General features: G+C 43.9%; 1 protein-coding gene across 3 annotated transcripts; it reads right to left on the bottom strand.

Annotated features, from left to right (window-relative positions):
* Window positions 1-138: 138 nt before the first annotated feature.
* On the bottom strand, window positions 139-21402 carry nsmaf (neutral sphingomyelinase (N-SMase) activation associated factor). Of its 3 annotated transcripts, XR_003797902.1 has the most exons (32): window positions 21250-21402; window positions 18743-18832; window positions 18060-18138; window positions 17898-17962; window positions 16940-16976; window positions 16483-16533; window positions 16070-16141; window positions 15505-15552; window positions 14824-14876; window positions 13448-13577; window positions 12829-12900; window positions 11864-11972; window positions 11244-11420; window positions 9625-9704; window positions 9057-9147; window positions 8876-8939; window positions 7749-7800; window positions 7126-7246; window positions 6652-6783; window positions 5431-5473; window positions 4778-4944; window positions 4571-4682; window positions 3612-3670; window positions 3441-3508; window positions 3162-3229; window positions 2930-3053; window positions 2742-2822; window positions 2452-2602; window positions 1128-1230; window positions 877-986; window positions 461-543; window positions 312-377 (listed from the first exon to the last, which is right to left on the bottom strand). XR_003797902.1 is itself a non-coding variant. In XM_018744298.2 (31 exons), the coding sequence occupies exons 1-31, from the start codon at window positions 21285-21287 to the stop codon at window positions 283-285; spliced, it is 2742 nt and encodes a 913-aa protein (XP_018599814.1). In that variant the 5' UTR covers window positions 21288-21402; the 3' UTR covers window positions 139-282. The 3 variants fall into 3 exon arrangements, 2 of the variants coding, with proteins under 2 accessions (XP_018599814.1, XP_018599815.1); XM_018744298.2 differs by lacking the exon at window positions 461-543 and having other exon boundaries at window positions 139-377; XM_018744299.2 differs by lacking the exon at window positions 461-543 and having other exon boundaries at window positions 139-377; window positions 16940-16973.
* Between the last annotated feature and the right edge of the window lie 979 nt (window positions 21403-22381).

The raw sequence follows: 22381 nt of genomic DNA, 5'->3' as shown, positions 1-22381 counted from the left end.
ACAACGTTGGATGATAAAAGCACGCATTTTACCTTCAACAGAGTAGCAAAACAAAATTTGGTGCAAATTATTAACAAATCTCTGCAAATGGACTGCTGTGCACATGTGATCAGCATCCAGACAGGCTCTGCTGAGAAGTTTTTTTTTTTTTTTTTTTTGGAATTTTTGGTCGAACAGTAGATACCACATCTGCCTGTTTGTACGGCACATCAGTCCCGTGTTTTGTCTCGTGCACATGAAGTCCTTCTGATCCCTTTGAAGAAAAGGCACTGTGCTCCTTCATCAGAACTGGGTCTTCCAGAAGATGACCTGCTTGTCTTCTCCTCCAGTGATAATACTACTGCACTGCTCATTCATCCACATGGCTGTCAAAGGACCTGTGGAGCATCACGGGAAAGCGGATGAGACACCGCACAGTGCTCAAGGGAGTTACATCAGTAATGTAGAGGGACATGTTTACCACGTTCACCAAATCCAATATGCTCCACACACAACTCCAGAAACACAGCGGGAGGCAGGGTGCTTGTCAGACAGGACACCCGTCTATGCAGGGAAACCAAACACACATTCACAGACGGGGGCACACACAAACAAACAAACAAAAACACACACAACAAGGAATTTAAAGTCACTGAGTCATCTGAAAACTGTTGCTGCACTGTGGAAGGAAACCAGAGCAAATGAAGGAAACCCACATGAACCTGTGGAGAACATCCAAACTGCACACAGACTGAACTGCAATGGAACTCATGTCTGAACTCACAGCTTAGGAGATGTGCGGCACCCGTGCCACATGCTGTGCCACTTGAAGATGACAGCCTTCCAGAAAAAGGGCAGCTAAGCTGGGAGTGGCATATAGAGAGCCAGGACACATACCTGTATGTGCAGGGATCCTGTGTGTGACCTTTCCAGCCATGAGGTCCCAGACCAGCAGCTCCCCCGACACAGTGCCTGACAGTACTGTATCTCCATCCCAGCAGAAGCACCTGGCAGGTAGAGTGAGGAGGGAAGGAGAACAAAAAGGAGTGGGTGGGTCTCTTACCATAACCGTTCACTTTATGTTCAAGCCACAAGGTAAGAGAAGACGGGTGTGATCTGTGGAGGGGGGCGGTGAGGCGTGGCCTCACCTCTGCGGCTCCTCTGTAGCCACTGTAGAGAGGACCATGCCCGTTTGCACGTCCAGCACTCTAAGGCAGGAATCCTCCCCAGCGCTCAGGACGTGCCTGCTGTCTACAGGGGGACAAAAGCGTAGAGCACAGAGAATAGCAGCTTAGCACTACAGAGACACGTACAGCTTCTCCACCCAATCCACAAGAGCACCACCACCCGCATCCCCACCAGATCAGGTTCCCTGAAGCTGTAACTTCCACAGACAGGTATACAGTGTCTACTCTCCTTTAGGAAACTCAATGCTGCAGTAATAGAGCACTCCCTTGACCTCACTCAGATACATCTTTCACCACGGTTATAATTATTGTCTTCCTCATAGGATCAGCTGTGAGCACCTCGCCAAATATGTGGACAACTTAAAAAAAAAAAAAAAGGGGGGGGGGGGGGGGGGGGAACAGCAACCACTTCTAAGCTCCTTCATTGTTATATTATTTTAGCTGATTTCTTCAAAGACAACTTATAACACTACATTTGTACACAAAGCCACCCAATTACTTATATACTCAAATACATTTATACAGCAGTTTTTATACAATAGTTTTTACTGTAACAATTCAGGGTAAATACCTTATCAAGGTAGAACAGCAGAAGTAAGGATTCAAATGTGGTTGTTTGATTGAAAACAATGGCTCCAACTACTATGCTAAACCCTGACCTGCAGGGGTGGGGGGGGGGGGGGGGTGTTACATTTAATTAATTTATTTAGCTGATCCTTTTCTCCACACTAACTTGCATCTTAGCAACTTTTCCATTTATACACAGCTAATTTTTACTGTATAAATTCAGGGTAAGCACCTTGATCAAGGATACTATAGTAGGAGTGAGGATTTGAACTCAAGTCTTTGATTACAAGGCAATGCCTTTAACCACTACGCCACCTGCTGCCCTCGATGTTCTCCAACACCACCCCTTCATCAGTGCAGTAAAACTAACGTGATACGTCACAAGATTAGTGATGACTACAAATAAGCACCAATCTCCCAGTTCACAATTCTTCATGCATGACTTAGAAATATTCACAGAAGTACAGGTCACAGTTGTAAAAGAAGTTTCCACATGGGCTCTACTGTTGCACTCTTGAAAATATACAGCTACATCAGCAGCTAAAACTGGATTTTGCAAACAAAAACATCAATTACAGGGTGAAATACTGAGAAAGGAAAGTGTCATCTTTTCCGTGTACTACAGTATTTTTGAGATTTTGACGGTGCAGACAGCGCAACACAGCAGCTTGTCAGCCATGTGGCAGAATGGCACCGTGAGGCCTTGGGGCAACCGTACCTGGGCTGAAGGCCAAGTCGTGGACCTTGCCGGAGTGGCACGGGACCTGCTGCAGCAGCACAAAACTCCCGGTGTTCCACATGCTGACCACTCCCTCCTTTGTCCCCGAGGCCAGCAGAGTGCCTGCATGGTTGAGGACTATCGTGTTCACCTTGGAGACAGGCGACAAATTCTTACTCGTCATATGTATAGGAGAGAGGGAGAGAGCTCACACATAGTACAAGACCATCACAGTTCAGTGTGGCACAAGGTGACCGCTGTGAACATGACCGCACCCTCTCCGCTCTCACCCCAGCATCGTGTTCCAGCTCAGCCAGTAACTGGAACTGACTCCTCTTGTTCATTATATCGGCTGGAACGCACCTCCACACCTGGGGCAGAGAACACGCGTGACACAATATCTCTGAGCTCCGCAGACAACAGACACTATTCTCCTGATCAGCACTAAGGGCCTGGGGGCAGGGGGAGGTAGCCTTACCTTCACCGTGGAGTCCCAGGAAGCTGTATACAGCTGGTTGTCTCTCCAGCACATCTTACTGACCGCGTCATCATGCCCCATTATGGTGTCCTGCCGTCTTCCGTACGCTATCGAATAGAAGTACCTGCAGGTAGAGAGCAGGAGCATTACTGCCATGAGGGCATTGCTCGTCAGAGGGATTTCCATATCTGAAGGTGACGCCAATCTGGTTGCCCAAGATCTACACACGTACACGTTGTTGTCCCAGGAGGAGCAGACCACTGTGGCATCTTCCGGAAGGATCAAACATGAGGACAGCGCCTACACAGGCGGAACACATAAGACCACTTACACCTGCTATGTTCAGCACATTATAAACTTTAAGGCCATATTTTACATTTACTGTAAAAGTTACTATAATTACAATACACCAAAACTGAATGAAGTAAAAGCGTGGTAAGACCTGATGGCTCACATCCAAGACAGGAAACAATTCTCAGACATCCTTTGTGCAACACCGTGCGAGTCGTACCATGTTAGAGAAGGACATGCTTCTCTGTAAGCTGCCCGACTCCTTTGAAAACATCTTCAGCGTGGAATCTGTAAACCCAGAGGAAACCAACTGACCAGCTGACCACAGCAGAGAACCTGGATCGTTCGAATTACCCACAGCTGACATCCCAGAACTGAAATCCACACAAACCTTGAGATGTGGTGAAGACGGACGCCCCGTTACGAGTCACTGCTATTCCCGTAATGGCCCTGCGTAATCACAAGTGAAGCCACATTGAAAATGTTCCATTTCACCACAGAAATATGTATATACTATAGACATCTAACATGCACACTGGCTCCTTATATTACGAAACAGCAAGTTTTGAGTTCTTGAAGATACAAGTATTTTTCTTTATTTTTAATTCCGTTTTCTCCACCAACCCTTAGTTGTTGGTAAGACACACAAACAGAACAGCAGTGTGGAACCAACCAATTCAACTCTCTTCCACAGTGTTTACAGCTCCTGTCATGATTGTGTGTGTGTGTGTGTGTGTGTGAAAACACACAGACACACACAGCGTAAGGCTGGAGGGGGAAGGGACCCACAGTTAATTTTAAATTAGTTTTAATGTAGCTCATGTTAAGAAAAATGTTAGTCTTATGATGTATTTTTCTTTAGTATAGCTGTATCCAAGGCTGGACTGAACCTAACCCATGACCATGTGAAGGGCAGATGCTATGAAGCTTTGATTGATTCATTGGACTGTAAAAGTCCAGAGAGGCAAGAAGTTGACAAACATGGTTAGAGTATCTACAGATTACAGAATATTTATTTTTAAATAAACTAACTATAGCTCTATCTGAGATTTAATATTGAACTTAACCAGCGACGATATTGAGGAATGTATATTACTTGCGTTTTATTGCCTGTTACTTAGCGGTAAAGTGACTCTGAATTTACAAAGCAACTGAGTTACGAACAGGGTTCCAGTCTCAGTTGTGCTCATACGGTGGGGAGCTGATGAACTGGAAAAAACATTTGCTGTGAGATACGTGACAGACAGAGAACACCCACTAACAATGAACATTACTGCAATTTTATGGTCTTTGAACAGCCTTGATATGAACAGGATACAGTAAGTATATCAACCATGAAAGTTTCCTCACTCCTTGTGGAGCTTATGGCTGGCTACCAGCTTCAGTTTGCCCATGTTGCTCCACGCCAGCCTCCTACTCTCCTCCGTGAGGTCTTCGAAGGAGGAATCCTCGCTCACTGAGGCTGCAACACGATACCAAACAAAATTATCAAAAGAGATATCAAGATGAGATTTTGAACTCAGGCTGGGTTGGTGAAGCAGACCCCCTGAGCAGTACCTGGAGAAAGCTCGTTAAAGGAAGTGTTCTGGCTGGGGGTCCGAGTCATGCTTTGGAACCTGGGTGTGATCCTCTGCGGGTGGGGGGTGGTGAACAGCTGTTTAGGGGTTTGTCCAAATTCCAAGATCTGAGTCAGGACAGCAATCTTCTGGTCTGGATCCTCAATGCTTCCAAGAAAAATATAGTATATGTAGCATAAACAGAACAAGAGATGTGAAGGGAAAAATCCCAATGGATAAAAATTGATCTTTTGGTTTAAAGAGAAAAAAAAAAAAAAACCTGAAATTTTACATCACATTAACATTACTCATTTAGCTCCAAAGCAACTTACAATGTTAATCTACCTACAGTTATTTACCCATTTATACAGTTGAGTAATTTTACAGGAATAATTTAGGGTACCTTGCCCAGTGGCACTACAGCTAGAGGTGGAATTTGAACCTGCAACCTTTGAGCCCAAAAGCCACAGCTCTAACCACTACACTATCAGATGTCCTAATGTTGCTTTGTTTTGGAAATGTTTTCTAGACTCTAATGGGTGTTCATCAAATGCACATTCAAATCTATGGGTCGTGCTCCGAAAGCTGAATTTAAAAACACTTCTATTGTAACTTCACTTATTTTAAGCACTTTTGCAAAACAGGTTCCATTACCTATCACAGTCGATGCTCCCTTCATACGTCACAGGGTGAAAGACTGTAAAGGAAATAAAGCTTTTTACAACATCAGTTCCACAAAAATTCACACAATGAGAACCACAACTGGTTCACTCTCTAAACAGATCCGGCATTCAAAAATTAAACATTATCAATTTAAAATACTGAAAAACAAAGTGGAAAAGGAAAGGGCAAAAAAATTCAATAAGTGGAATTAGTGACATTAATGCAAGTTTTTTTTTTAAAAATTATATATATATATAAATAAAATAAAGGGAAATCTTAATATTGGTCTCACTAACAGTTGAAGAGCATTGAAGTTCAAACGCCGTTAACAGAACACACGGCCTTAAGACTGTATATACGGTAAATTTAAATCCATTAACTGACACTGACAGGACATCTATGACACTCATCGGCAGACTACTCCAGTTTAGTGGCCCTATAACTAAAGGCTTTACTGCCTACAGCAGATCGGTGAACAAAACAGGAGCAAAATGCAAACAAAACCTAAAAGCTTTATAAGCAGCTGCTTGTGTAATGTAGACTGGTTCGTACAGTGAAATGTGACAAATGTACTGAAGAATAATGTGTCTGCATCCGAATCGCTCCTTCCATGGATGGAATGCACTTTTTTTTTAAAATTTTTTCTCTGAGATGTACTTCGCTTTGGAGAAAAGAGTCTGGTAAATGAATAAATGTACAGTAAATGCAAATTTAAAAGGTGTTATCTCAGCCTGCACACAGTGACTTCTTATAAATAAGGACCAGCTACCATAATTTGTTCAGAGTCTCCCACATGCAGAGCGATGTAAAATTATACCCTGAACCTTACTGGGAGTCAAAAGCAGAAACCTGAGGGCTGGTATAATGTGCTAATTTCTTTTTCTGGCTACAGCCTTTGCAGCAGCATTCTGGATTCACCATAAGACGACAAAGCTGCTGCAGAGAGTCTTTATCCTTTCAGCTGAACATTTGAATATTTGACGCATTGCAGCAGCGGTTTAGACACTGCACAGAATACAGGCGCTTTTATCCGTTTGTCAGCCCTGTGCTTATAGGTCGTTCTCTCATGGTGACTCAGTGGATGACGCCAAGTGAGTCAGAAGTGAACAAAGCACTAAAACTGAGCTAACAATGAAAAACATAATGAGCACTTTCTGCAGTGTTTGTGGTGGAGCCCACTGACAATCTCCTGAGGGGACAGGTGTACTGTACCATTGTGGGCTGCAATGGCCTCGCTTCCTCTCTGCTTGTACCCAAAGACCAGGTCAATCCATTCGTGCAGGTGCTGCGACACGAACTGGCTCTCCAGAGCCTTCTGACTCTTCTGCAGGAAGTCGGTTGCATCTGCGAAGGAGCGCCAGTGCATATGGGCACGTTACCACACATAGATGCCCACGTGAGTGCAGACAGAAAAACAAACAAAATCAGAGTTAATGACTGGCCTGCTGGCAAAGTCTCAGTTTATGAATAAATGGAATCAGTGGTATAAATGGCAAAACTCTCAAAACAAGCACTATTAATACTCATCCATGAGAGGGTAAGCTGTAATTAGATTTCCTCTCTCCATCCCCAACAGTCCCCCCCCCCCCCCCCCACAGTGCTCAATTAAATTACTATGGTAATTTACTTATTTACTGCCCAAAAGTAATCTCCTTAAGCATCATACCACCAGGTGCTGCCCCTCACCTGAGGCCCAAGGGGGTAGGGCCACATCCCCCACAGTCCTGCCCCCTTGACGCTTGCCCAGGTTCAGGTTCAGACTGTTCTCCAGGAAGCTGGTGTCATTCCCGTAGAATTCTGGGATTAACTGATACAGGAGGTCACTTGTTGGGGGGGGGGGTTCCAAAACGGCACAGGGTGAACAGGGGCCAAGGTGTGACTGGGCTAGTAGCTAAGGGCCTTTACATTCACTAAACTGCCCCTTTACTACGGTGGAAGTGCACACAGACACAGGATTAATTAACTTCTAAAACTTCTTTGCCACGCCACATAAACGGCCGAACTCTAATCTATTGATTAAAAATGCGACCCCACTCAAAAACCAAAGATCAAACCTATCAAAGTATATATATTTATATATATATATATATATACACACACACACACACACACACACACACACACACACACACACACACACACACACACATTTTATAAATGTATACATATAGTGTATATTTTGAAGTGAGCGCCATTTACTGGGAAGTAAACATCAGGTCCTGCATACCTCTGTACTCCAAAACAGTAAACATTTTTAGAAATATGCATTTAAAATTTTGTAAGATTTATCACTTGTATCGATCTCTTACTTCTTTGAAGTCAGTTGCTCCCTCCAAGCAATTTTTCCATGTTTCAGCTACACTGTAGAGCAAACATGTATGTCATTAGTGACAAGGAACAGAATAGTGTTTATGAACCCCAGAGCAAGCAGGGTCCATTCTGGTCCAGGTAGACAGGTGCACATGCAGATTGTTATGCAACTTTTCTCCAAAGCAACTTACACCGCTACTGTACCAACAATTATTTACCCATTTATACGTCCAGACAATTTTACTGGAGCAATTTAGAGTAAGTACCTTGCTCAAGGGTACTACAGATGGAGGTGGGATTTGAATCTGCAACATTTTGGGTCCAAAGGCAGCAGTTCTAAGCACTACACTATTAGCTGCCCACATATAGCAATTCTCACTCAGAACTTAAAAATTCCTCAAGGGAGATGAAAACCATGTTCTCTGGTTCCTGGGTCTGGCATACAGCTCTAAAAAAATAGCAGGCTGCAAGACTTAATGCAGAATATTTTCATTAAATTTAAACATAGCTCAAAGCTAAACTAACATAACTGGAAAAAAAGATCTCAGCAGTCTCTCAGCTCAATGCCGACTGTTGCCCAGTTCATCCCACAAACATGTAAAGAGTCCCTCATCTTGCTATTGATCACCAACACCTGCAGCACCAGACAGGAGCTGTAAACACCGCACAACTGATCTCAATGTATATCAACTGCCGGAACAGGACAGCAGGATAATTAAAGGCCTATTCAGGTGTGAATGCACTTTACTGCTATCTACTGGCTTCGTAAGTAAACAATCTGCATTCACTCAGCGACAAGCAAATTTGACTCAATGCAATTCAAAATAAACATAATGGAAAATGTTTGCATGTTCAAAAACCTGTAAAAAAAAAAACATGAGGAGCCAGTATGTACCAGCCATCTAGGGTGAGGACTGGGAATTGCTGAGTATAGTATGCAAAAAGGAAGAATGGCTAAATAAAAAAATAAATAAGCAGAGGTAGTAGAAATAAACTGGAATGCACAAAGAGCTGCAAAGAAGTTTAGTGCATGGAATAAACAGCTGGAAGTTTTCAGAAGATCAACAAGGAGGGCAATCTTGTTTGATGAGTCAGCACACCAAATGGCACTTTCGGGAAGGCGGACCTGTTGAACATCCGGTCAGCGTGGTCGTAGCGCCCGTTCTGTAGGCACAGCATGTACTCTGGAGCTGCAGCAAAAGGAAAGTGGTTGGGATTGTTAATAAAAGGAAATGAAACCCCTCCTGCACCAGCCCCACATGATAACAGTAGGGAAGTGGTCTCTGTTTAACTCAAGAGGCACTTACCGACTCGGACCAGGTAGAAGAGCACATATCCTGGCGAGGAGTAGTGGCTTCCGTACATGAACTTAGGCTCTGGCATGTCCCTGTAGCGAGCCTTCATACCGTGAAAGAGGGACAACAGGGCTTTCAAAATGTGTACACTGGCTCCTCAGCTTAAGAACATAATTGTAAAAGTGACTTTGGAGTTAAGTCAACATCAGTAAAAGGTTAATAACACCAACATTCTTCAATTTATTTGCAGGTAAGGTTCTGGAAAAATTCTGAATATGCCAACAGTAAAAATTAAAAGTTATGTATTAATGTTTTTTTTTTTTTTTTTTTTTAAACTTTGAACTACAGTAAACTTGAGAACCAACTTAAAGTGACTGAAAAGAGAAAAAAATACATTATCTTCACAAACTCCTATTCCTAGTCAGTTGATTCATCCCACAGACTTGTGCAGCATTGCTCATCTTGTTATTCATCAACACTGTGGTTAGGTGTGGAAACCAGGTCACATGTGCTCCACTGCAAACAAATATGAGAGAGTGGATAAGAAGAAAAAAAAAAAAAAAAAAAAAACACAGCTCACCAGCAAGCGTTCAAGCCTCTCTGGGTTCAGAGCCCCCACCGGCTTGCTCAGGTCTCGGAAGCTGGCAGGGTTCCTGAAGTCTGCAAGAGAGAGACAAAGTAAGACAGGGAGTACAACTGCAGTAAAATACTATAAAACAGGGGAATTACTTACAGGAATATACATGAGCATGTCTAAGTAATACAAACATAGAGGTGGAAGGAGCAGAAAGTTTCAAAATTGACACACCTGGTGACAGTTCAATAAATACAGTATTTGACAAAATGCACAACTGTTTAGGAGGGCCGAGGGGAGAACAGAGGTTAAAGCTTCTGTCTTGTATATGGGAGGTCTCAGGTTCAAATCAACCCTGTGCTGTATAAATGGATAAATCACTTTAAGTAGCATTTCACTTTGAGCTGCTTTGGAAAAAAGGGTCAGCTAAATAAACAAATGTAAATGTACTGTGCTGCGAGTGTAAATTCCCAACTGGATCCAATTAGTTTACAGCTGGATGCCAGCAGTGGAATCGTAATGTCTCTTCAAGTGTGGCTACAAATTACGATGAGCATTTGACAGGTTGCTGAGGGACGGTACACTACCCACTAGGGGTTGCACAGACTAGTCGACTAGTCAATTTATCGACTTCATTGCTCTGCGATGACGCCTTAAGCTTGACGTCAACTGTCGCTAATCACGTGATTATGACAACAACAACATGGACGTCTCCGAGAAGACAACAGGTGAGGAGTCAGCAGTTCATCGAGTGTGTGGAAATACTTCACTAAAGATGAAGCCTGTGCTACTGTCACTTGTAAAATATGCAAGTCTGCCCTGAAATACAACAAAAGTACAGGTGCAATGCACACTCTGAAAAGGAATCTGTGAACACTAGCAGAGGAACAATCCAAATCCTCAACAGCAGTCAATTAGTGACTTCACCAAACGCCCTGCTGCAACAGAAAAAACAGACAGCTGCAAATCACCAATTTGCTGGTGAATTTCATTGTCAAAGATATTAGACCTTTAGCTGCAGTACATGGAGAAGGCTTCAGAGAAATAGTGCATTTTTTTTAACCCGGCTACAATGTCCCATCTTACAACACACTGTGGAATATTATTTTTTCTCTGGCTGGGAATACAATCATGCGACAGCAGGCGAGCCTTCATCCAGCCCACATTGGCACCCTCTATCTTCTTACATGCAAACCAGGATGAAAAGGTAAAAACTGGGACTGAGCAAGACTATGACAGCGAGTAGGCTTACAGGCTAGATCGTGCATGAGTTTTGTTTTCCTCCCCGAGCTTTATACCGCTATTTATTTTGCATCAGTCATTTTAATTTTGCACTTAAATGGGAGTTGTAGCACAAGCATACAAGTGTTATTGTTGCTGCTGAGTTGCAACCTGTTATATATTTATATATCACCTTTGTATGAGCTGTCTGTTGTCAGCATATGCATTCATTTTGAGAATACAGTTTGTCGGTTGATGCAAAGCATTCCCTTCTCCTGTGTTTTTATTCATGATGTCATCAGCGATTAGTCAAAGTCGACTCGACTTTCATCACATAACTGTTTTTTTTTTTTTTTTTTTGTTTAAAATCGACAATCTGAAGTCGTGCAACCCCTACTACCCACCAAGCTCAGCGCTGGTGTAATCCGCAATGACCCAAGGGAAGACAGGGTACTGGGACAGGTCGTTGCAGCTGCGGTCAGCCAGGTTGTTGAGGTGCAGCAGGTACTGGTAGTTGCTGATGTGGCCCCTCTGCCACTGGAGCATGTAGCTCTCGGCCGTGTGCTCCGCCATGTGGTTCTCTGGGGGTGGGACATGGGTCCGGTCAGAGCTCACAGAGATTTACATAATAGACATTATTTTTGTTCTCTAGCTGTTCAAGATATTCCAAGATATTTTAAGATTTGTGTTTGTTCTGTATCTATTCAATTAGAATGGCTCATGCCAGAGCAGCAGTGCCCCTGCATTGCAGTAAAAGGCGACGATAAGTAGCATTTTTGATCTTGACCTTGTCCCAGAAGGCCTGGTACACTATATGGGGGTGCTTCCAATTATTTCAGCACTGAAGCACCCAAGTGAACTAATTCTTTCCCCAGGTACTTCCCTGAACTAAGGAGCTGTCCATCACTAAGTCTAATATTTGCAGTCATAAACAACAAGCCAATTCCACTCCTTTGCTTGTGTGGAACTATTCTGAAAATGTGTGAAAAGCTGGTGAACAGATTTTGAAAGATAATAAACCGACCTAGGAAGGTGGCGATGTAGTAGTACAGCTCGTCTCGGTCTTTTGTGTTATAAAACTTCAAATAGATGTCGGAGCAGAGGTCATTTTCACTGCAGAACACTTCTAGTCCCTGTACAGGAAGGGAGTCAAAAATAAGATTAAAAAAATAATATTGAACATATTGGAGTATGCTGATAGTGTAGAGATTAGAGCTACTGGATCCAGAGCGTTGGATCACAAGGTTGCCAGTTTGAATCTCACATACTGCTACAGTACCCGTGAGCAAGGTACTTACCCTAAATTGCTCCAGTAAAACTCACCCAGCTGTATAAATGGATAAGTAATTGTAAGCAGCATATCAAATCATAAGTAGCTTTGGAGAAAAGAATCCCATAAATGTCAAACACTAAAAACAAAATGTATATTGGAGAAGGCTAATCATATTATGGAATTTGGAAGGACACTGTTAAAGCTACATTCTGGCTGGCTCATTTATACAGCACAGCAGGGTAGTTTACCACATCAGCCCAGGGTAAGAACATTGCTCAAGGGTAACAAACCAACATCCTTGAAATTATACACTCACATTCTTCACCATTGTGACACCTGCTGCCCTAAATAGGAACAAGAGGTCCAGCCACCCCTTAACAGGAACACTGATCATCTGTCACATTTTTCCCACCTCACATGGCAACAGGTAGAGTAGTGGTTAAGGAACTGGATTTGTGACTCATAGGTAAGGGGTTCAAAGTGCCAGGACATGCGTTGCTGTTAGTCTTATTAGAAACTTAATCTCAAATATTTCAATAACAAACATAAATGGAAAGATAATCAAGTGTCTTTGGATGCAAACCATCTAACTAAAATAAACAATGCAAAATGAATAAACAAATAGAATCCAGTGTGATGCCATTTGACCCCAAGGCCAATTCTGGAGCCGCTGACTCATCGTCATGGTGACAGTGACTCTAGCGGCACTGACTCACCAACGGTCTCAGACCGTGTCTCCTCTTGTATATCCGCCTCACACTGCGCAGTGAGATCTGCACCACCGGCTCCTACGAATAAAACGCACAATAATGAGGACATGATCTGCAAAGGTCACCTGTGATTACTTCAGTGCTGTCACTACCACCTCTCTGGGTAAAACCCACATTACAACAGCAGCTTTATTCATCTTTCTCTTTATGAGTCAGCTCTTTACCAACTGCTTCCTCATTTCCATTTGTTTGTGTGGGATTAATAGTACTTGATTTATTTTTATTTCAGTATCAGCAAATTTCTCCACACATTGCCAATTCTTATTCCCTACTAGAAATACCTAGTCCTATTATTATCACCCTTGTGTTCTACTTCTTTTATACTTCTGCACTTGTATGTGTGTCTGCTGTAGCTAACTATGGGGCCACAGTTGGGATGCACAAGAAGACAGTGCTTCAAGGGCATCTTTGAGGTAACAAGTTCTATTCCTGTGCAAAAGATCTCCTGGGTATAGATCTGAGTGCACAGTAAGAAGAAGGTAGAGATGGATGCCATCCGTTATGTCCCATTTGGGGCCTGAAAGGCATATGGTCGAATGGGGGGGGGGGTTGTGACAGAAGGTACCGGGTGGCCATTGAGAGGCTGGAAGTAGAGGTTCTGATCGGTGATGCACACATGTCCTGGGTTGGTCACCAGTGGCGACACCATCTCTGCTTCGCACTCCATGTGCAGCTTTTCAGAAACGCTTTGAAAACTGTTTAAAAAAAAAAGAAAAAAAAAAAAAAAAACCATCTTAAACTTGTAACACACACACACAAAAAAAAAAAAAAAAAAAAAAAAAAAAAAAAAGGTCAGCAGGTAGTCAGACCTGCAACACTGCACCATAAAGACGCAGATTTGGACCCCACCTTCTGCTTTAGTGACCTTGATTAATATACCTACACTGAATCAACAAAGTAAAAATTACCTGACTGTATAAATGTGTAAATAACTGTAAGCAGCTTAATGTTGTAAATCACTTTGAGAGGAAAAAAAAAAAAAAAAACTATTAGCAAAATAAATAAATGTAAATGTACTGTTCATTTAATCAGTTTCCATTTGACCTCCTGGCTTATTGAAAAACTGCTGCGGCAACAACACTGGATGGTTTACTTATGGGGTGTAGAATTTGCCAATCAGCTATTTTTTCCTGCGCTGTTCCTAAGCATATTTCAGTTAATATGAACATAATGTCCTGGGTGGCACAGTGGAAGGGTACTAGCTCTTAACAGGTCCTCGGCTGTGGGTTCCCATTAAAGACCAACGGCTTCCTTTGTTTGCGTAGGTTTCTTCTGGGTGCTCTGGTTTTCTCCCATAGGCCAAAGACATGTTTCAGGTGAACTGGTGACTGAAACGTCTGAAGTGTATGCATGGGTGAGTGAATAAATATGCGAGTTCCTGGCATGAATGTGCCCAGCCTCACACTGCATGCTTCAAAGACATGCTCCCATCACCACAACCCTGAACTGGACCAGTGGTTATTGACAATGGATGAATGGAAGAACAAATGAATAATATATAACCCCTGCCATCTTTCAGCTTTTACATTTATTTATTTGCTTAGCAGACACTCTTCTCCAAAGCGACTTCCAAAGGATACCACGTAGGGTTATGAGCCCACACACCTTATTCACCGCAGTGACTTACACCGCTAGATAAACTACTTACACTGGGTCACTCATCCATACATCAGTGGAACACACACTCTTTCTGTCACTCACACGCTATGGGTGAACCTGAACAGCATGTCTTCGGATTGCGGGAGGAAACCCACACAGACACAGGGAGAACATGCAAACTCCACACAGACCGAGTGGGGATCGAACTCACGTCCTCTTGCATCACCCAGGTGCTGTGAGACAGCAGCGCTACTAAGCTTTAACTCTTAACAAAACTGAATTGGGAGAATTAAGCAGAGAGCAGAACAACACACAACAGAAAGGTATGGACTCAGGTTATACCTGTTTTTGTCGAATGAGGTTCGAGCCAAACGTGACTGAAGAATGGCAGCAATCTGGAACAAGGAAATGTCACCATTTTCAGAGCTGCTCGCAAAGTCTCTGAATTTGTCATGTTCATAAAGAAAAAAGTGAGACCCCAACAGCTTCAAGAGCAAACGGTGGACTGTCAGAGCCTAGATACGTCACCTTTGCCTTTGACTCGAGTCGTACCAAATCTCTCGGTTGTCTCTGGGAGATCAGGGAACTATTTACGGTGTTGTAAAGCCTTGGAAATGTTGAGATTAATTTTTGCATGAATTCTAAGACTTATAAGAAGTGTCCGTTTCATTTAAGCGCACAGAATTTCTTCAGTCATGACTATGCATTGTTATACATGCAATTTGGAAGACGCACAAAGTACGCTCTCAAAAATGGGCAAAAAATAAGAGGTCATGTCCCAGGTTATTGAAAAAACATCCCAATAAATTACTTTGTATGCAATAATCGTTTTCAGGTCATGATTCTATAAATATTGTTTGATATCCAGATTTTGGCAGAAGGTTCTTTGAGCTGCCAGTAGCAGTGCATGCCAAAAATGGGGCAACGAGGGGTAAATAATACAAGCTTAACTCAGGAAAAAGTGAACGGTGTGGAAGAAATCAGAGTTCCGTCTTGCGGTTATATTTGACCACAATGACTCACCATGGCAGTCTGGTCTCCCAGCTTATCAAGACATGATGCTCTGTGCAGCTGAAAACACAAATTTTCATCAGAAGCCAAACAACAAAAGGCATCCTTCTCAGGCGGAACACAGAAAAAGGCAATGAATTGTTCATCGACTGTATTAACTTCCTGAAACCCAGCAAGGTGTGTATCAAGGATTTATAGAAAGTTGCCCAAACCTGACCTTCAAATGTGGTTTTAAATAAAAGCTCATGATGTCTTGTATATGGTACATTAGGAGCCAGCATTGTAATGTATGCAGTTTGGGAGATGCACTGAAAAAGACATGTCCTCCAGAGAAGACAAATATGAATGACTGGCTCTCAGGATGTTAATGAAGAACTCCCAGCTGGTCAATGAAGGCAAAGATGACCAATGAAGAGTTATATATTCTAATACAAACCGAGGAACAAAGTACAATAAAACAAATGATTACGGACTGGAGGAAATTATGGGGTCATTGACACGGGGGGAACGGATGTTATGTGACATCATCAGTACACACATGGGATTCGGTGCACGAGTATTTGTGTCAGACACTCACCTGAAGCAACATTTGAATCACATCCTCAGTTTTTCTTGGTATCTCCAACTGGAAGAAGAAATTGCTGTCCCCCTGGGCAGAGAGAAGAGGGCAGGGTTGAGCGGTAGAGATCCTAAAAATATCTGCACTCGAGAGGGGAAAGCAAGCACACCCGCTTATTGTCTTTTTTCAGCAGTGCAGCTTCTACTTGAACTGAAACACAGATTTTGGTCAAATGCTTGGGAGGAGGAGGGGGAATTACCAGGATGTGAGCTCCACTGAACTAAAACAAAGTGGAGAAAACATGGTCAGAAACCCACACACTATCTTTTAACGTGATACCAGGAGAATGCACCACTCACATCACAGACAGGAAAGAGAGTCTGAGAGCAAAGCAGTGATGGGGGGGGGGGGGGGTTACAAGGGAATCGTACCCGCTCAATTCTGTAAGGGGCCACGACGTTGCCCTCCTTGATATAATACACCTTCAAGCAAAAAACAAAAACAGAAAATGACATTAAAAACAGATCAGTTCCAAGCAGCCTCATTTCAGTTACTACTAAGTAATCGTAACAATCTGTAACTAGACCGTCGTGTTCTTTTTATGCAAAAATGTTTCTATAGCTGTGGCGTGTAAGTTCAGGGACAGAACTCCTGATCCAGCTCTTGAAGAGCATTTTGCAGACATCGCAGTACCAAGGTCCATGTAATGCTTACTGGCACAAAAGCATGAGTTCATGAGGCACAGTAATAACATGTCCATATAGAAGTGCTTAGTCACCGCAGAGAAGAGGCTTATGTCCGACATCCTGATACTTGGACCACCAGCTTCTCACACTGCAGTACATGGTGGCACCGCCACGAAACCAAGGTGACAAAGTGTCAACGTACCTGCCGGCAAGCAATGGAGACCCCGACCAGCATGCTACTGGGGGAAAAGAAATATATACATTTATTAACTGTATCAACAGTGCAATCACACAAATTATCATTCAAATGGGCATTTTTACACTCCAAAATGAACATTTATTTTCAAAATGCAGGCCTAAAAATGTCCTCTTTGGTATTGGAGCTCATCAAAATGCTGCTGCATAACAGACATTTTCAGTCCAAAAAAAAAAAAAAAAAAAAAAAAAAAAAACAACATGACCCACTTGGATGTTTAATTTTTGTCACTGCCTTTCATTTATTTAACACCCTGGTCCTGAATGTCTCACAATGTTAGGTTTGTATACTATGCTACTCACAGTGATTTACCCACTTTTACAGAAGGTAATTTTTACTGTGTCATTTCAGCTTAAGTTCCTTGATTCAAGGTTGTACAACAGAAGCAGGGGCTCAAATCCAGACTTAAAACTGCAAAGCAACAGCCAGTGTGCCACCTGTTGTGCCTCGCTGTACTAGAGAAATCTAGGTTGAAGTTCAAACCCTCTGTCTTCATCAGAAATGACCACGTTCACACTACGTTCATGTCCTTAGACCCTAAATCGGCTTCTTTCTTCATTTGAATGCATTAAAAGGGCAGAAGGGCACAAAATCATGATGTTGCAAACACAAATTAGCAGAAACTCTTCCAAAACAAACTGAACCAAGCAGAGCATTAATTCTGAAATAAAATTAATGTTTAATTTATCACTAAACATGGTGAAGAAAACACGCTTTCAAAACTTTGACTTTTGGAAAAACAGTTGAACAGCTGGGCATTTCAGTGATTCACTTCAGCAGCGTGTTCAAGGTTACAACCACAGCAGTGCCACTTAAACCCAAATGTGCAAACTTTGGAACCCCCCGACGTCACAAAGCCACCCGCTTTCTTACGCAGCCACAGACATTTCTGGATGACACTTACTCGTTGAAAGGATTGCGGTCATTTTCTTCGACGCCTTCGATTTTCTGGCAGTCTCTGAGCGGGATCTGGGGGAACGGAATCTCGCAGTCACACACACACTCCGTCAGAGATGATCTATGAATATCGAGCATGTGTGTCAATTTAAAATGTGCCACAACACACCTTCAAAATGGGCTCAGAAAGCGGTTCAGGCTCAAAGATGACAGATTTAGAACAGATCTTCAGCGAGCCTCTCACTTTTCTAAAGAAAGAACATGAAAATAAGAATTAAACATCACAGTATTTCCAAAAAAATTGTGTCAGGTAAACACAGAAGCAGAAATTTACTTAATATTCTTTGCTATCAGCAAATATAAATGCCCTTCATGTCTGGCTATTATTACTACAATGCAGACAACAACACTTTTTGCCGGCCCAAACAAAGAAGTCCAACCGGACTGCTGCGTACAACGGTTATGACTTCCTGTGTCAGTGACACGTCCACACACCCCAGCCCTGCATGCGAGAGCCACCACAACAACCCACCCAGTGGAGGTGTTAAACCCTTCTACTCTCTCTCTCCCAACCAAACAAAAATGGCCATGTATCACAAGCAGGACCAAAACGAACTCTTGAACCCAACGGGTCACCATCTGAGAAGCGTGTGACTCAAACGCCCACAATCAGCTGGTTTAACATCAAAGGCAAGGGACAAAATTTGTTGAAATTGAGGAAAGAATGAAGGAAAAAAAAAAAAAAAAAAATACTGCTGCGTGGCTCATTTATTATCAAACAGGAAGAAGCAGGTGTCTTGAGCAGCACCGGGGGGTCAGCAGCAGGACTGTTGACTGTTCTTTGGCTCGAACCTTGGCTGGGTAGTGCTGCTCCTGGTCACATTGTACGCCGTGTGCTGCTCGAAATAGTACTCCTCCAAGTCCAGGAGCAACAGTGAAAACCTGGAAGAGAAGAGCACAAAACCGTCAATCAATTGTGGGCATAAAGGTAAAACGGTCACACAAATCCGTGTGTCCATCTGGGACCCAGCAAAAAAATAAATAAAAATAAAAACTTTTGGGATATATTTCCAGAAAGTTGTCCAACCCCCACCAGCAAACTTTCAGCATCATTTAAAACATTGTCTACAAGGTCCATGAGAAGTCAATATTGCAGCATGTATAAATTGGGAGATGCACTTAAAACATACGTCCTCCAGAGCAGACAAAAATGAATGGCTGCGTCTCAGGAGGATGCTTGGCCGACCCGACGGCCATACAGGGATGGAAATTCAGTTGCTGTCAGTTCCAACCAATTTCAGATGAGCCAGTAAAACAGGAGTGAAAAGTGGGGGTAATTTGCATATTCTAAATACCAGACTGGTTCTCAAAACGGCCCAAATGTCACAGGTATGTGAAGAAAAAAAACCGACACAGTAAGTAATCTGATCTGGATTTGGTAACATTTAAGCCATCAGAAGGAACCCAGTGTCCATTTTACATCTCCTTCATCAATGACCTTTCTGAAAAAGCACAAAGATGAATAAGCTGCTGAAGGTAACTGCAAGTCACCCGTGTCTTTGAGGTCAATAACAACCGTTCATTTTGCACCTGATAAGTCTAACATGATCAATTTCTACACAACTGCTGCTGTTTCCTTCTTCCACCTTTGGCTGCCTGGTGGTCCCACACACAAGAGACTGAACGCTCAAAGTCCAAAGGTTCTCGGTGTTGAATACAATGCAAGGGAATGATCTCCCTCTGTCCCTCAGAGCTGCTGAATCCTGCCAATCTCACGAACACTCCACAAACTTGTACTGCACCACAACTTCAGTTCTCATCAGTTCTATATGCTGTTGATCATGTAGTTTGGTTGAAAAAGCTTTGCTTGTGTAGCGTAGTGGTTTTCTTGCTGCCTTTTGACCCAAAGGTCACAGGTTTGAATCCCACCTCCAGTTGTTCTACCTTTAAGCAAAATATTCTATGTAAACTGCTCCAGTAAAATGACCCAACTGTGTAAATGTTGCAAGCATTTGTAGGTAGCTTGAACATTGTAAACTAGGTCACAAGTTCAAATCCCACCGCTAAAATAATTGTGAATACATTAACATTCTAAGTCACTTTGGAGAAAAGCGTGAGCTAAATGAGTAAATGTAATGTAAATGTAATGTTTACTTGTAGTTGCACACATCTTTGGAGGGAAGCATCCACTGAACCAACCAAGAAACGTTAACACGAAGGTTGTGGGTTTGACGGAAAGAGACCGTCACCCCGCAGCACTCTGACAGCGGGGTCCGTCAGCAGACCGTCCCCGCCAGTCCCCGGCGGAGCGATCGGCCTTCACCGAGGGGACTTTAGCGTCTAGGTGCAGGCGCCAGACTATTGACGTGTCCGGTCCCTCCTGAGAAACACGGCGCTCGTCCTCCCGCAGGCACTCGCCACCGGAGCGGCGGTCCGTCCCACTGCCTGGACGTCCCATTGACGCCGCCTGAGCACCGTCCACAAGAAGAAGCTTCCTGGACGGCAGCGCAGATATAACATTACAGACATTACACAACATCATATTACAGACATTTTATTTTATGAGATGATGTCACACACTGCTGAGAGGAAGGACCCTGAATGAAGTCCTTTCTCAGCAGGGAAGGACAAGGAAGGAGAAACACCAGCATCAGCACATCTCACGTTCGCCTCAGGGGACAAACGCACACTGAGTAACACACCGAGGACCACATTCAACTGTGTCACAACGTCACAAATAAAACTTAAAGAAATAACTACACGGGGTGTCAACACAACAGCGCCGTCGCTGTGTCAGAGACACGTAAAACGACACCGGCGACAAAGCCTTTGTCAAAGGAGTGTTTTTACGTCACCGTTCCTCCGGGGGGGGCGAGTAAACGGCCGTTTTTATCTGCTTCGCCAATATTATCGGCGTAAAACATGCAAAAGAGCGCGCGCCGCCCGTGGAACGTGCACACAGGCACACACAGTGGCGCGCGAGCGCGGCCTGACGTGGAACTCTGCCGCTAAAGTAACTGACCAGAAGAAAAGGCAGCGCGGCGCGGTAACGCGGTTCGCCGAGCGGCGCCCGCTGACGAGATCATTCAACAACTATAGAAGCCGGCTTGATTACTTGTCCGTTTCCAGGGCGGACGGACGGTCGGTCACGGGGTGTGTGAGAGGAGAGCCGAGTCGGAGCGGCCCGCCTACCTACGGTCGGGTGGCTACGGGTCCGAGGCGCGCCGCGGTGCTGCGCGAAGCGAGGCGAGGGGAGGGAAGCGGGTCCGCGGGGTAGTAGGACATCCCGCTACAAACACACCCGCGAAAACAGCAGGAGCGGCGAGTAGGAACACAGTACAGTGCAGCGGCCGACCCACCTCTCCTTGGAGCGCTCCTTCTTCTTTATGAAAGCCATGGCACGCAGCCCGTCGCAGCCGCGAGGCGAGTGCGCGACGCGCGAGCATGTAAACAAGGAAATGGTCCCGGGGACCAATCAGCTGGTGGCGCAGAACCTCGCGCCGCACATGCGCACACGCGCACGCGCCGCGAGAGCAGGCGGCACGTGGTTTTGGCGCTGCTGACTGCGCGCCCGCTGGAGGCGCTCGCGCGGCGCGTCTCTCCTGTGGTTGAAGGTGCTAGAAGTAGAGATTTTATAAGATACGAGCGTTTTTAAAAATGTATTTTTGTAGCGGAACGAGTGCGACCTGCGCTTACTCACCGAGCCGACAGATGGCGGTCAGTGTCCACAACTCCCTGTGGTGCTACAGAACTTAAACAACTTTAAACAGTAGATCAAGGGCGTCCGTATTATTAAGCTTGTAATAACGAGATTGGAGTAGAAAGAAGCAGAAACAAAATGAGTTACAAACAGGCATCGGGTCGCAGTTGTTCAGGAGTGTTTCCCCCCCCCCAGTAATGGACGCAGTACCTCTTCTCATCACGAGGTGGAAGCAGCGCAGCAGTCAATGGCCACCCCAAGAAAGAAAGAAACACACACACACACACACACACACACACACACACATTTTCAGAACCGCTTGTCCCACACAGGGTCACGGGGAACCGGAGCCTACCCGGTAACACAGGGCGTAGGGCCGGAGGGGGAGGGGACACACCCAGGGCGGGACGCCAGTCCGTCGCAAGGTACCCCAAGCGAGACTCGAACCCCAGACCCACCAAAGAGCAGGACCGTGGTCCAACCCACTGCGCCACTGCGCCACTGCACCCCCCCCCAAGAAACATTGAATTTATATTAATTTTCCCACTGAATTTACAGTGATGTTTTTCCCCGACCCCAATTCATAATTATTGACATGAAGGTACATGTCAGCACTTCCTCTGTGCTCAGGCAAATTCTCATGTCTCATTTGCTTTACATTCAGAACTACACAAATGCATTTTTTTCTTTTTTTTACTGTACAACAATAAAAAATTTCATTCTATAAACCCAATATTGTTTTATCTTTGGTTTTCGATCTTTGATTGCATATTTTAAAACAATATTTTATT

This window comes from Scleropages formosus, chromosome 9, assembly GCF_900964775.1.
Source record: "Scleropages formosus chromosome 9, fSclFor1.1, whole genome shotgun sequence".
NCBI lineage: Eukaryota > Metazoa > Chordata > Actinopteri > Osteoglossiformes > Osteoglossidae > Scleropages > Scleropages formosus.
Note: the sequence above shows the minus strand (reverse complement) of the source record. Positions and strands in the feature narration are given on the sequence as shown.

Excerpts from the sequence above, each read along its gene's own strand:
- nsmaf (XM_018744298.2), bottom strand. The coding sequence starts at position 21,287 with ATGGCTTTCATAAAGAAGAAGGAGCGCTCCAAGGAGAG. Across the intron at positions 18,833-21,249 it reads AAGGAGCGCTCCAAGGAGAG|GTTTTCACTGTTGCTCCTGG; the intron begins GTGGGTCGGCCG and ends CTTCTCTTCCAG. Across the intron at positions 3,054-3,161 it reads TCCTCCTGGGACAACAACGT|GTACTTCTATTCGATAGCGT; the intron begins GTACGTGTGTAG and ends CTCTACCTGCAG.